General features: G+C 46.3%; 1 protein-coding gene across 1 annotated transcript; it reads left to right on the top strand.

Annotated features, from left to right (window-relative positions):
• The first annotated feature begins 928 nt into the window (after window positions 1–928).
• LOC124693119 (soluble starch synthase 2-2, chloroplastic/amyloplastic-like) lies at window positions 929–6,752 on the top strand. Its single transcript, XM_047226572.1, has 8 exons — window positions 929–1,188; window positions 1,443–1,791; window positions 1,895–1,959; window positions 2,374–2,451; window positions 2,563–2,673; window positions 2,783–2,827; window positions 4,949–5,122; window positions 5,480–6,752. The coding sequence occupies exons 1-8, from the start codon at window positions 937–939 to the stop codon at window positions 6,434–6,436; spliced, it is 2,031 nt and encodes a 676-aa protein (XP_047082528.1). The 5' UTR covers window positions 929–936; the 3' UTR covers window positions 6,437–6,752.
• Window positions 6,753–13,227: the final 6,475 nt, after the last annotated feature.

Below are 13,227 nucleotides of genomic sequence, written 5' to 3'. Positions count from 1 at the left end.
AGCTAGAAAGCCTGAAAGCCTACATGCCTCTTCCTTACTTATTAGGCCTAGGCCCGACCCCGTCATCGCGTGAACGTTATTAGGCCTAGGCCCGAGAGGAATTTTGGGTGAGGCTACCCATGTCCATGTAATTCCTCTTTGCCATAATATAGTTCGGTTAATTTTCGCGTAATTCAAACTACACTAACTATGATTTTTTTTTATTGATTTTTTCCTTTTTAATAAATGATGTTTTATCATTTAAAATGTTTGAGCATTACATTCTGCCTCAGCGCAACTAAGATACACCCAGCCGAATAATTCTAATATGTACCATGTTAAGATATACCTCTCATAAAAATCTAGTGATATTATTTTGTATTCTAAATATTCATATTTTTTTACAAATTTAATCCAAATTTACACGATTTCGGCGAGGGAGTACGTCCCAATCATCCACCGCGCACGGCTACATCGATTACAAGCGGTTCTTGCGGGCCCACCGCAATAATCGACCAACACTGCGCTGCCACCAACACCACTTCACGTGATACACGTCAGTATAGCTAGTCCAGGCCCCACCGGTCAGCCGCACGTGTCGAAACTTCATCAGAAGAAAAAAAGGGAAGGAAACTCTCCGCCGTTCCCTCCCCACTACTCGTCGTCTTCCTCAGCGCAGCGCTCTAGCTCGCCCCCTCTCGGACTCCGAGCTCCACAGTCCACACAAGCCGCTCGCCCGCCTGTCTCCGGCCTCCAGCTCCTCCGCTTCCGAGCTGCCGCAAAAACCTGCAGCCAGTCGTACGGAGCGCAGATCTTTCTCCCCCCCCCGCGCGCTTAATTTCCCTCGTGCGGCACCGCTCGCTGTCATCCTCGTCTGCTCTGCTCTGCCTGGTTCGATTTGCTACTTCGCTTCAACCCCCGGCGAACTCTCAGTTCTGGCGCCGCGCGTCGTGTACCATGTCGGGGGCCATTGCTTCCTCGTCCGCGGCGTTCTTCTTGCTCCCCTCCCCCTCCTCGTCGCCGCGGCGCCGGTGGAGCACGGTGAGCAGCGCGCTGCGCTCGTACGGGGCCGCCGGCGCCAGTCTGCATTGGGCGCCGCGCGGATTTTCTCGCGACGGAACGGCGCCGTGCGCCGCGGCGGCATCGTCGCCGGCGGCCGGTGGTGAGGAGGGCGCGGCGAAGGCGGCAGGGCAGCGCAGCAAGTTCAAGGTTGACACTCCTACTATATCTGCTGCCGCTCGTATCATTCCTTCTTTCCCGTTAGAAACTTCTGCACGGGCTTTGCTTGTCAGAATGGGGATTATTTAGCGCAGAAAGCGCAGTTCGGGTGCCCTTTCTGTCGGAAATGTAGCCTCGCGTGCAGTTCTCGCACATTCATCACATTCCGTTTTCGTTCTAAGCGACATTACACTTTAGTACTGCTTTGCTATGCTGAATTGCTGATGGATTCCATTTGTGCTCAGATAGCTGAAAACGAGGATGCTACTTCACAAAAACCAATGGCATCTATTACAGAGCAAAATGGGGCAGCTGGGAGAAAATCCGAGGTTGATCCGTCAGGTCCTGTCTCCAGGGCCGAATTAGGTGGCAATGTACAAGTCTCAGAGTCGGCGTCTGCCGCGTCCGGCTATTGGAAAGATGTCGTTGTCGGAGTCGGAGAACAGGTTGGAGCTAACGTTGACACCGGTGGAAATTCACAAGTGGTGAGTTCTTCGGATGACAGTGACAACATGAGGTCTCCTCCTTTGGCTGGGCCAAATGTGATGAATGTCATCGTTGTGGCTTCTGAATGTGCCCCTTTCTGTAAAACAGGTACTCATGTTTAAATTGAGCAGTTAGGATTAACATGTAATACTAATAGCATGCCCTTGTGCATTGTTTTAACGAACTGTTTATAACCTGGTATCATGTATAGGTGGTCTTGGAGATGTTGTGGGTGCTTTGCCCAAGGCTCTGGCAAGACGAGGACATCGTGTTATGGTACTCCATTGCATTTTCTCTTATTTATTTGTCTTAGGTAGAAAAAGAACTTAAGCATACTAATTTAACTGCACCACTTGCTAGAGCAACTCCTCAAAGTTACTCTTTTTTAGTTGGTGTGCAATATGTAGTAAAACTTACAGTGTGACCTTGATTCTTTGACAGTGTTCTAATACAGGTCAATGTAAAATTTGAGGGGAAAATAGATGTTTCTGTGTGTATAGGAAAAAGAAGAAATCCTAATCGAACTGTTCCTTCTTGCTGTTTTATTTAGCATGTCTGAAATGGATGAGTTGAAAGTATGTATTGCTTAAGGTGACACTTTTCTAGGAGGGCCTTCATAAATTCGAATGTAGGTTACACCTGGTGATCTAGTTCAGAAAGTACTAATACAAGTATTTTGTTCAATTTTAGGTCGTGATACCGAAGTATGGAGATTACGCAGAAGCCCGCGATCTTGGTGTTCGCAAGCGTTACAAGGTAGCCGGACAGGTATGTAAAACATTAAAAATATGAACAAAGAGTATGCAGTATACAAATATACAATTAAAATATTAAGAACTATGATCAGTTCAGTGAATTAGATTCTTCTATGGCTTCCAGGATTCAGAAGTGACTTACTTTCACTCTTATATCGATGGAGTTGATTTTGTGTTCTTAGAGGCCCCTCCCTTCCGGCATCGGCATAATGATATTTATGGAGGAGAAAGACCGGTAAACATCTATTTTGTATTCCTAGAGCTTTGTTAGCCTTGAAACTCAAACTGAATTCCTCTTGATGACATGAAATTGATGCTTGTGCATTTCCATCATTTATTGGCAGGATGTTCTGAAGCGTATGATTTTGTTCTGCAAGGCTGCTGTTGAGGTACCTTCCCTAATTGTATTACCTCCGTTGTCCGTACTATAGATGTCTAAGAAATTCACCAAAAACTACTCTATAAATAATTGTGTTTCATAGTTCAGACATACACACAGTCTCCCTAATAATCATCTTTGGCCATTATCATCTTCTGGAAAAGATACAGTCCAGCACTCAGCTGTACTCCAGCTTTTGTGCAAATCTAGTAAAAGGTTCATAAGACTCTAGAGTCAGCAGGTTTGAAGGTACCAGAAACTGAATGGAAAAACGGACGAGCATTGGTAACATACATAGCATTATAATCACTGAGTGTGGCATTTTGGAGCTCGGCTACATGGAAATTTTCAAACCCCCAAAATCTTTCAGGTTTATCATTTTGCGTAGCCCAGAGTACCATATATATAGAGTTGAGATTTTGCACGTTGGCAGAATACATCATTGTCTACATCTAGAATTTTTCTTCAGAATTTGTGGAACTTAAATACGTTGTTTTTTATTTTGAAAAAAAAACAAGTAGGCTGAGCTCTAAAATCTTTTGTTTTTGTAAAATCATTACCATTGCTAGAACTAACACATACCAACCATATGAAAGTATTGTGATGAAAACTCTACTGGTATTCATTTCCTTGTGAAAATTGTAAATACTTGTGTGTATATTAGTGATGAAAGCTTCTAAGGTTTGATTGCACATATTTACAAATGACATCTATTCAGGAACATAGCGAGTAATTTATTTATTTGTTCATAATAACTAACTATAACTCAAGTAAAAAGTAAATTAACCATACAAATTATTTCTTGATGTTTGAAATCTCAGCTGTGCCTTGGTGTTACAGATGAACTCTACTAGATGGTTTATCAATATATTTTCCTGAAGCAAGCTGACAACCCCAGCTTGGTTTGTTGCAGCAAGCCGCTAGTGCACCTTATTGATTAGCTTGTCTAGGGGGTGTTTGTTTGGGCTTTTCTGGCTTTCCAGGAAAATAAGCCAGCCTAACGAGCCAAACAGCACAGAAGCCACCAGGCAGAATAGGCAGACAGGAAAAAGCACCTCCAGAGGTGCTTCCCGCGGCTTTCTCTTTAGCGACCGAATCGTTTTCGCGTTGGGGCATTTCGTTTGAGATAATTTACGAGTAGACTGCCACCATGAAGAGCCACCGACACCTATGACTGCCCCTTCTACTCCCTGCCCCGAAACGTTATTTGTCCAGTTATCCTCTCTCTATCCCGTGAAGAGCCACCGACACCTATGACTGCCGCTCTGCTATTACCGGACCCGCCGCCGTCCGAATCTCCATTCTGCGCTCGATTCCCGCCGTAGGTGACCCAATCCCGCCGTCTACGCCTGGCTCCTGCCACCCGTCCGCCACCAGGCTGTTCCAGCTCCACCCCGATCGAGTTGCTCCCAAGCTCTGGTCTGGTACAGATCCGTCGCCTAGCCCAGCGGCAACCCACCTGATCTGTGCGCCGCCCCGTTTCCACCATGGACTAGCTCCCTGACGAGATCTTGATTTACGTTGGCTAGTCTCTGACCTGCAAAGCAAACGAATCTCCTAGTTTGATGATATTTTCGTGGATGGGGTCTACAGCGTTTCGGCCGCTTCTGATTATTCCGATGGAGACTGTAGTAGGCAACGAGCTTTGCAATTGATAGTAGGTGAGAGGTGGAAAAAATTCACCCATATTTATTGTAGAAACAATCATCTGCTATGGGAGATAACAATCGTTATTTATTGTGGATCCAATTAATCTCTAGGAAATGTATACTTTAATCAATTTGATCAGGAAAAAGCTATATTCGATCAATTATACACTTAAGTTAGAAATTATATATGTTCTCGAAATTCTAGGGTATTTTAGACAATTCCTCATCATGCAGCTAAACAGCCAGCAAGTTAGCCAAACATTGAAACTCGGAACAGCAGCTTTTCCTACACAGCAGCTTTCGCTGCACAGCAGCTTTCCTGCACAGCCAGCCAGCCACAGCCCAAACAAACAGGCCCAAACACAGGGACAGCTCAAGCTGTCCTTTTAGTTATTCCAGGGTAGATGAATTGCCTTCATGCTCTCATATTAACTCTGCACATTGCAAATGCATAACAATGTTCACCCAACCACACATTTCAGGTTCCTTGGTACGCCCCATGCGGTGGTACTGTCTATGGTGATGGCAACTTAGTCTTCATTGCAAATGATTGGCATACTGCACTTCTACCAGTATATCTGAAGGCGTATTACCGAGACAATGGCTTGATGCAATATACCCGCTCTGTTCTCGTGATACATAACATCGCTCATCAGGTTTGAGCTTCAATTCTGAATTCAGTTGAGCAATTAGTGTACCTTTTAGTCTGAAACCAGCTAGTACCACCGTTCAGTTGGTGGTTACTTTACATGATTTTTAGCCGTAACAACCAATCAACACTGAGAGTTTAGTCATCTGCTCACTATTCATTCCTCCAATTTAGGAGTACCACAAATCTCAATGAAAATTTATTGGCGACTAATATTGCTTCTTTAAAGTTAACCAACAACGATATACCCCAGGCATTGATCCATTCCGTGATATTGCATTGATCACGTTTAGCCGTCCAAACCTTTATTTTGAGGGAAATATTTGTCCAAACCTTGATAAGCACCAAATGTATGCCTTTGCAGGGACGCGGCCCTGTAGAGGACTTCTTCAACATGGACTTGCCCGAGCACTACATCGATCACTTCAAACTGTATGACCCCGCCGGCGGCGAGCATAGCAACGTGTTCGCTGCCGGCCTGAAGATGGCAGACCGGGTGGTCACCGTCAGTCACGGCTACATGTGGGAGCTGAAGACGATCGAGGGCGGCTGGGGCCTACACGACATAATCAACCAGAACGACTGGAAGCTGGACGGCATCGTGAACGGCATCGACACGGCCGAGTGGAACCCCAAGGTGGACCTGCACCTGCACTCAGACGACTACACCAACTACACCCTGGAGACGCTGGACACGGGCAAGCGGCAGTGCAAGGAGGCGCTGCAGCGGCAGCTGGGCCTGCAGGTGCGCGACGACGTGCCGGTTATCGGGTTCATCGGGCGCCTGGACCGGCAGAAGGGCGTGGACCTCATCGCGGAGGCGATGCCGTGGATCGCGCAGCAGGACGTGCAGCTGGTGATGCTGGGCACGGGGCGGGCGGACCTGGAGGACATGCTGCGGCGGTTCGAGGGCGAGCACCGGGACAAGGTGCGCGGGTGGGTGGGGTTCTCGGTGCAGATGGCGCACCGGATCACGGCGGGCGCCGACATCCTGCTGATGCCGTCGCTGTTCGAGCCGTGCGGGCTGAACCAGCTGTACGCGATGGCGTACGGGACCGTCCCCGTGGTGCACGCCGTCGGCGGGCTCCGGGACACGGTGGCGCCGTTCGACCCGTTCGGCAACGCCGGGCTCGGGTGGACGTTCGATCGGGCGGACGCCGGCAGGATGATCGACGCGCTGGGGCACTGCCTGAACACGTACTGGAACTACAAGGAGAGCTGGAGGGGACTGCAGGCCCGCGGCATGTCGCAGGACCTCAGCTGGGACCACGCCGCCGAGCTCTACGAGAACGTCCTCGTCAAGGCCAAGTACCAGTGGTGATGCACTGATGCCTCTCCTCCAATGCACGCACGGAGACGGTCGGAATGGCGTTCAGGTCGCTCTTCCGACGATCACACATTGGAGCCCCGGAGTAACTAGGGGGCACGTGAACACGGGGCAAGTTGTGAGCCGAACCCGCGGTGCCGCCCAAGTTTGGGATCACGAGTTGTACACGTCACTTCAGTCAGGTTTCCATGTTTCTGTGGATTACAGAGTTGTAGGCGATCAAAATAGATATGCATTGAGTTGGAAAATGGGGATGTGGTGGTTTTGCTGCGGACTAGTTGCTGTTGCGGCGGTGCTGCTGTTTCCTGCTGATGTTGTAGTGGTACGCGTTTGTTTTTTTTATTGAAAAAAATCGAGCAATTGTATTGATAATCATCTATATAGTACAAAGAACCAAAAAGTAATAAAAATTACGAATAAAATAGGCACGAACCGAAGGTGCACCGCCGTTCTCTTCCCTCCATCACCGGAGCCGAGCAAAACTTCTCGTAGTAGAGCTTGTTATAGTAGACAAACAAAAAATTATTGTGTTAAGGCTCCAAAGGACGCATCACATCAACAATCATCCTCAAAGATGAGACTCGTAGATCAGAAGAGTCGTATTTGAAACCATACAAACGAACACGAAATCCGACCCACACGCCCTCTGCCAACGCTAGACACATCATCGGAGCGAAGATAGACTAGGGTGGACCTTATTCTGACTGCAGAAGAAGACACTAGAATATAACCTAAATAAAAAACTAAAACCTTTTGCCAGTGATAGGCTGTGGTCCACCATGCCTCCAACGCCCCAAGGACACCGGAGGCGGAGCTAACCAATGACATGGCCAGCGAGAGGCCGTGGTCCTCCATGCCTCTAAGGTCCCAAGGTCACCGAATGCGACGGTAACCGGCAGCTTCACTGGTGAGGGAGAAGAAAACCTAGATGAATATTTACAGCCGCCTCCGGAATCACCTCTCTCCTCCTCTCGTAGGTACTCGTTTGACTAGCTAAATCGTAGTGCATCGTAGTGCTAGAATTATTAAGCTAAGAAAACATAAGAAATGAAAGATATGTGGTGGAATAGTGACGGGTTTTGTGATGCAGCAAACCATTCTTTCGTACATGAGACTATTAGGGAGCATAAATTGGACTTCATAGTTTTCATGGAAACATGGAGGTCTAATCTTTTAAAAAAGCTCCTTTTCTTCGTCATTTATCCAGAGGATAGTCTACATGTGGTATTTTCTACCTCCTCATGAATGATCTGGCGGAATTTTAGTTGGTATTAACATGGAAACTACCTCAATCCAAGAATAAGATTGATGAGTTTGAATGGATTCTTGTTGGTGTGTGTGGGGCCGCACAAGATACTTAAGCCCAACTTCTTAGCGGAGATTGTTTGTATTTGTGATGCCGAGACTCTAGGGAGATTTTAACATCATACAGCGGCAAGAAAAGAAGACTAATGATAACTTCAATGCTCGATGGCTATTTTGTTTAACACAATCATCTTAAGTCTTGAGCTTAGGGAATTAGTACTCTCCGGTAGACAATTTACTTAGGCTAATTGTAGAGAAACACCCACTTGTAAAAAGCTAGGACGTGTTTTATCTAATGTTGAATGTGAACAAAAATTTCTGCTTGTCTCGGTGTGTGCACTGACCCGATAAGGGTCCGATCATACACCTCTTCTCCTTGACTCTAGAGATCCCGCTCACTTGGTTAATAAAAATAATTTCTCTTTTGACCTATCTTGGATGCGTCAAGAGGGCTTCTTTGAGTTAGTTAAAACGGAATGGAATAGTATTCAGTCCAGTAGAACTCCTGTCCAAAAATGGAAAAATAAGACGCCTCATCTACAATAGTACTTGAGAGGGGCGGGCAAAAAAACTCAGTGGTGTGTAAAGAAAGGAGAAATAGCGGCTGATCCTTCTTATAGACCAGTTAGATTTAAAAGCGGAAAATTGTCAACACCCGGATTTTTAAGTCCAGATGCCTATTATGTCATTCATCGCAATCCCAGGATAATGTTGTTGCGAGGCATAATAGTCGAATATCACAGTCATTATTTATTACAAGCCATAATGTCTTACAATCTTGAATCACATGATTCATATTACACAAATAGTTGATCTCACAATCAACAACATCCATAAGTTCATACATAGCGGAAGCGTAATAGTAACGGGACTCTCTAGTCCACAGGCCAACAGTTGACGTCAGAAACCCCTAGTTGTCGTAGGCGTCCTGCTGGTCATCCTCATGATAGTTCTGTTCCTCCTCGTACTCCGGCCATTTGAATAGCCGGGGACAAAGCCGTAAGTACTTCAAGTACTTGCAAACTAATACTATTGTAAAATGCCCATTAAAGGAACTAAACTCTAATTTAACTTGCATAAGCCAAATTTTAGTTCACAAGCTTGGATCATGTACTAACTACCTTAAGTGGGAACATTAGTGTCATTCCCACATCATTGGTTCAAGCCCAAAGAGTCACCAAGTCACCATTCATATTTACTAAAGCTTTCGAAAATCGACACCGGAAGCTGTATGGCCTTTCCAACCGTCCGTAGCCGTGGACACGGCTATTCGAATAGGTTTACACTCTGCGAGAGGTTGCACACTTGTGCCACAACATTTGATTTCATCCGTCGGAATAACTCCGAGTCACCGTAACACGATACGCGGATCATCAACCATAACCTTTCACTTACACATCCTAGTATGAGCACCTCTCCCCATGAGCTTGGCCTCCCGGTGGAAACCAAGCTGTTAACACGGGAGCTGCACGGAGGCTTGGCCGTACAATTTCATCTCAATTCACATCCTTTCTCAACAACGGAGGCAGCCTCGGCATAACCCCTATGATGTGTGTTCGGAGGGAACTCATACTAAAATCTATAAACTTCCGGTTAAGCCCTACCCATAATCAGGTATTGTGGGGGTACTCAAAAATTGGAAAGGTATCGCATTCAAACCAATATCGGGTTTTTATCAAAAATCACCATCTTCTCTTGTTCACCTTCAACTTCAAACTCTTCAATGGAATGCTTCATCATTCCAAGGTTTCAAAATCAACCATTCACATGCTCCCATCTAATATAGTCAAATTTTAGTATTTTAGCACTAGCACTAATCATGAGGGGTGCTACTTTGCTTTGCTATCTCTTCTTATCTAGTAATCTTGTTCTCTATCCAATTTTAGTTCATCCTTGGAAACACAACAAGTAGAACTTGTATGGTGTACACATAAGATAGACTTGTATAAGAAAAGTAAGAATCATGGTGCCTTGCTCAAGGTGAGCTTTGCACTTTGCAAGAGTATTATCTTGCCTTGGTAGTTCTCTAGGTTTTCTCCTTCTTCTTCAAGGTAGAATTCTCCTTCCTCTTGGTAATCTCCGGTGCTAGCGTCTAAATTTAGAATACGAAGTATAATCACCAAACAAGCTCAAAGGCTAATCTAAACACATCATTACTTCACACAAACTATACTAAGCACACACATAAAATAAGTAAGTGTATTGGTGGGTGATTTGAGGAAAAAGATTTCCTCTTATTCATATGTGAGAAGTAAGGTTCATATGGTGTTTGGGAAATAATTTCCTCTCATTGAATCTTCTTAAGATTTAATTTCTCAATAGCAATACATGAATGCTATGTTGACCCAAGTCAACCATTCATCATCATTATTGAAGAAAATGATTTAAATGAGGTAGACCCCTCATACTATTTAAATAACACTACATTTGATTTAAATCTCAAGTAATTCATATAAGAGAGTTTGAAACCAGGGGTCCAAACATCCCATGAATTTATGTGAGACAAGTTTAAATGAAGTATACAACTTCACAAGGTTTACTTTAATAGTTTTGGATAATATCAACTAGTTAAACTAGTCAAATGATCCATTAATTAAACTAGGGCATGATCATGCAAAGTGACCACACCATTTTCTTGCAGAAACAATTAGTGTAAGTCAAATGTGAGCTACTAGAGTTGGAATTAACTTAATATCTATTTTGGTTGATTTTTAATAATTATTTGAATAAGTAAAAGTCCCTGTCTTGTTATTTTTATCACATTTGTTCCACCAAGAATCTGACCATGGGGCCAGTGGCATTGGTTAGATCTTTTTCTTAGCTTTCCAACAACATAAAGTTCATCAAATTTGGTTTAGCCAATTTCAATCTATTGAATTTCTAAGTTGGAACCAGTATTGAAATTAAATGTATTTGGATAAATCGAATTTGAGTTACTGGGCTACGCGGGAAAGCTAAGTGGGCCGAAACGTTTAAAAACAGCCCAAGGCCAGCCCACCACGCATTTGTGCACGCGCGGGCCGCCTGACAATGGGCTCCACCCGTCAGCGACTCATAAAAGCCGAAACGGTATGTTTTAAAGTGGATCGTTGGATTAGAATGAGATCGGACGGCCCTGGGCCATCGTCGTCTCCGGCGAGATGGGTTCAACGGCACGGCGGCGGTAGGGGGTCGGAGGCTCACCGTGGCTCCGGCTAGGGTTGGGCAATGTGCTCGACGAGGTTGTGGACGACGGCGAAGCGGCACTGTAGCGGCGGCGTCGTCGGGGCGGCCTCCTTCTCCGGCGATTGCTTGCGGGGCTTCCGCGGCGGTGAGGCGTCGATTGGGCGGCGGCGGTGGCTAATCGATCATGGCGAGGTCTTTGGGGAGGTCGAGGAAGAAGAGGGAAGCTGGTGGTGTGCTTGGATCATCAAGGGAGGTCTCCTTTTATAGGGCGTGAGGGGTGCCGTGGGTGCTTGCGGCAAGTCGACCGAGGAGCGGCGTCTCCGGTGAGCTAGGGGGCTAAGCGACGACGGGGTCGTGTTCACCACGTCAAGGCGGTGCTGCGAGCGTCAACGGCGCGGCAAATGGGGGCGTACGACGGTCGGGCGCGTCCGTGTGCTGCCGCGGCCGTGGCGGAAGGAAGCTTCCTCTCCGGCGGCGGTAGACGCTAGGGGTGACGTGAGCGTGTCCGGCGAGCTCCGCGTGGCGAGAGAGGTACTACGGCGCGCGGATATGGTCGGGTACGGCGAGATCTGGCGAGCGCCGCGTGGACGTGTCCGTGCACTGGGTGACGTCGCCATGCCGTTGGCGGCGTACACAGGGCGTCTGGGCGCGCGTCGTCCGGGGCTTGTCGGCGTCTCCTCGACCAACGGCGGGTACGGGCGATCTCACGGGATCATGGGCGACGCGTTGGACATGGTGGCCGTGGCGATGGTGAAGAGAAACGAGAGGGAGGCGTGTCGTGGGCGACGTGGCCGGCATGGCCATGGCTAGGCCATGTTTGGTCGTGTCCGGGGGTTCCAAGGCATGGATTTGGTGTAGGAGGGTCTTGTGGTCAATGCTAGGTCAAGTGGTGAGCAAGTGATGGCCTGGTTTGATCACATTTCAAAATTGGAGATTGTTACATATGTTTCAAAGTCTCATCTTGGCATGCTTCTATCTCTTGATCCATGATGAATTTGATATGGTGATCTTTACAGAAGTTGTTCACCTTGTTGAGTACTTGGATGACATGCCAAGAGTTGGATTTGTTTGGTTTGGAAAAATTGAAATAGATAGGTTCAAAGTAGGTACCAGACTATAAAAGTCAGAAATGACCATGATCATATGTGATCATGTTTTCAATTTTGAAAATGGTTTGAAAAGTAAATCTTTGATTCTCAAAGTTGTATTCCTTCTTTAATATCATAACACAATTATTGGTGAAGATCAAATGGGTCTAAGATCAGATTTACCAAAAATGACATAGACCTTATGTTAGGGTTTTTAGGGTTTTTGTGATATTTGATTTCTTTCTCTTTTTGAGGTATTTAATTTATGATGATCACTTGATCATTCTAGGGTTTTAGAGTTCATCACAAACACAAAGTAACAAACATCATGGCATAGCACTCAAAATGCACAAGTCCTATGCGAGGGTACTATATGCAAGTAAAAGTTTTTGTTGGTTCTCAATTTTGGATAATTGAAATTGTTCTTCTTCCTTTATTTGAAATTTTGGGATGTTACAAACCCTTCCCCCTTACAAAAGATCTCGTCCCGAGATCTTAAAGAAATTAGGTACTAAAGAGATCTGGGTACTCCTTCTTCATATCTTCCTCTCGCTCCCAAGTGGCTTCATCTTCGGTATGGTTGCTCCACTTGTATCCTCGAAACTTGATGCTTCGGGTGCGGGTGGTTCGGTATGCTTCTTCCAAGATGCGAATCGGCACTTCGCGGTATGTCGGGTCTTGGTTGATATCTACCGAACGGTGATCGATGTTCTTGAACACTTCCGTCTTCTCGGGGACTTCCAGGCACTTTCGCAGGAGTGAGATGTGAAATACGTCGTGCACCGCCGACATTTCTTCAGGTAACTCTAATTGATAGGATACTTCGCCTCGGCGACTCAGAACTTTGAAGGGTCCAACATATCGGGGTGCAAGCTTTCCTTTCAGCTGAAATCTCTGCATTCCTTTCAGGGGGGATACCTTGAGATAGACAAAATCTCCGATCTCGAAGGTCATCTCTCGGCGTCTCTTGTCGGCATAACTCTTCTGTCGGGACTGAGCGGTCTTGAGATACTCTCGGATTTTGTGCACCTTCTCCTCGGCTTCACGAAGAACATCTGGTCCAAAGACTTGGCTTTCTCCTACTTCCGACCAGTTCAGGGGGGTACGGCACTTCCTTCCGTACAAAGCTTCAAAGGGGGCCATCTGCGGGCTGGCTTGGTAGCTGTTGTTGTAGGAGAATTCTGCGTAAGGCGAGGCAATCTTCCCACTTGGACCCGTACTCCGGTA

This window comes from Lolium rigidum, chromosome 2 (genome assembly GCF_022539505.1).
Source record: "Lolium rigidum isolate FL_2022 chromosome 2, APGP_CSIRO_Lrig_0.1, whole genome shotgun sequence".
In the NCBI taxonomy this organism is placed as follows: Eukaryota; Viridiplantae; Streptophyta; class Magnoliopsida; order Poales; family Poaceae; genus Lolium; species Lolium rigidum.
Note: the sequence above shows the minus strand (reverse complement) of the source record. Positions and strands in the feature narration are given on the sequence as shown.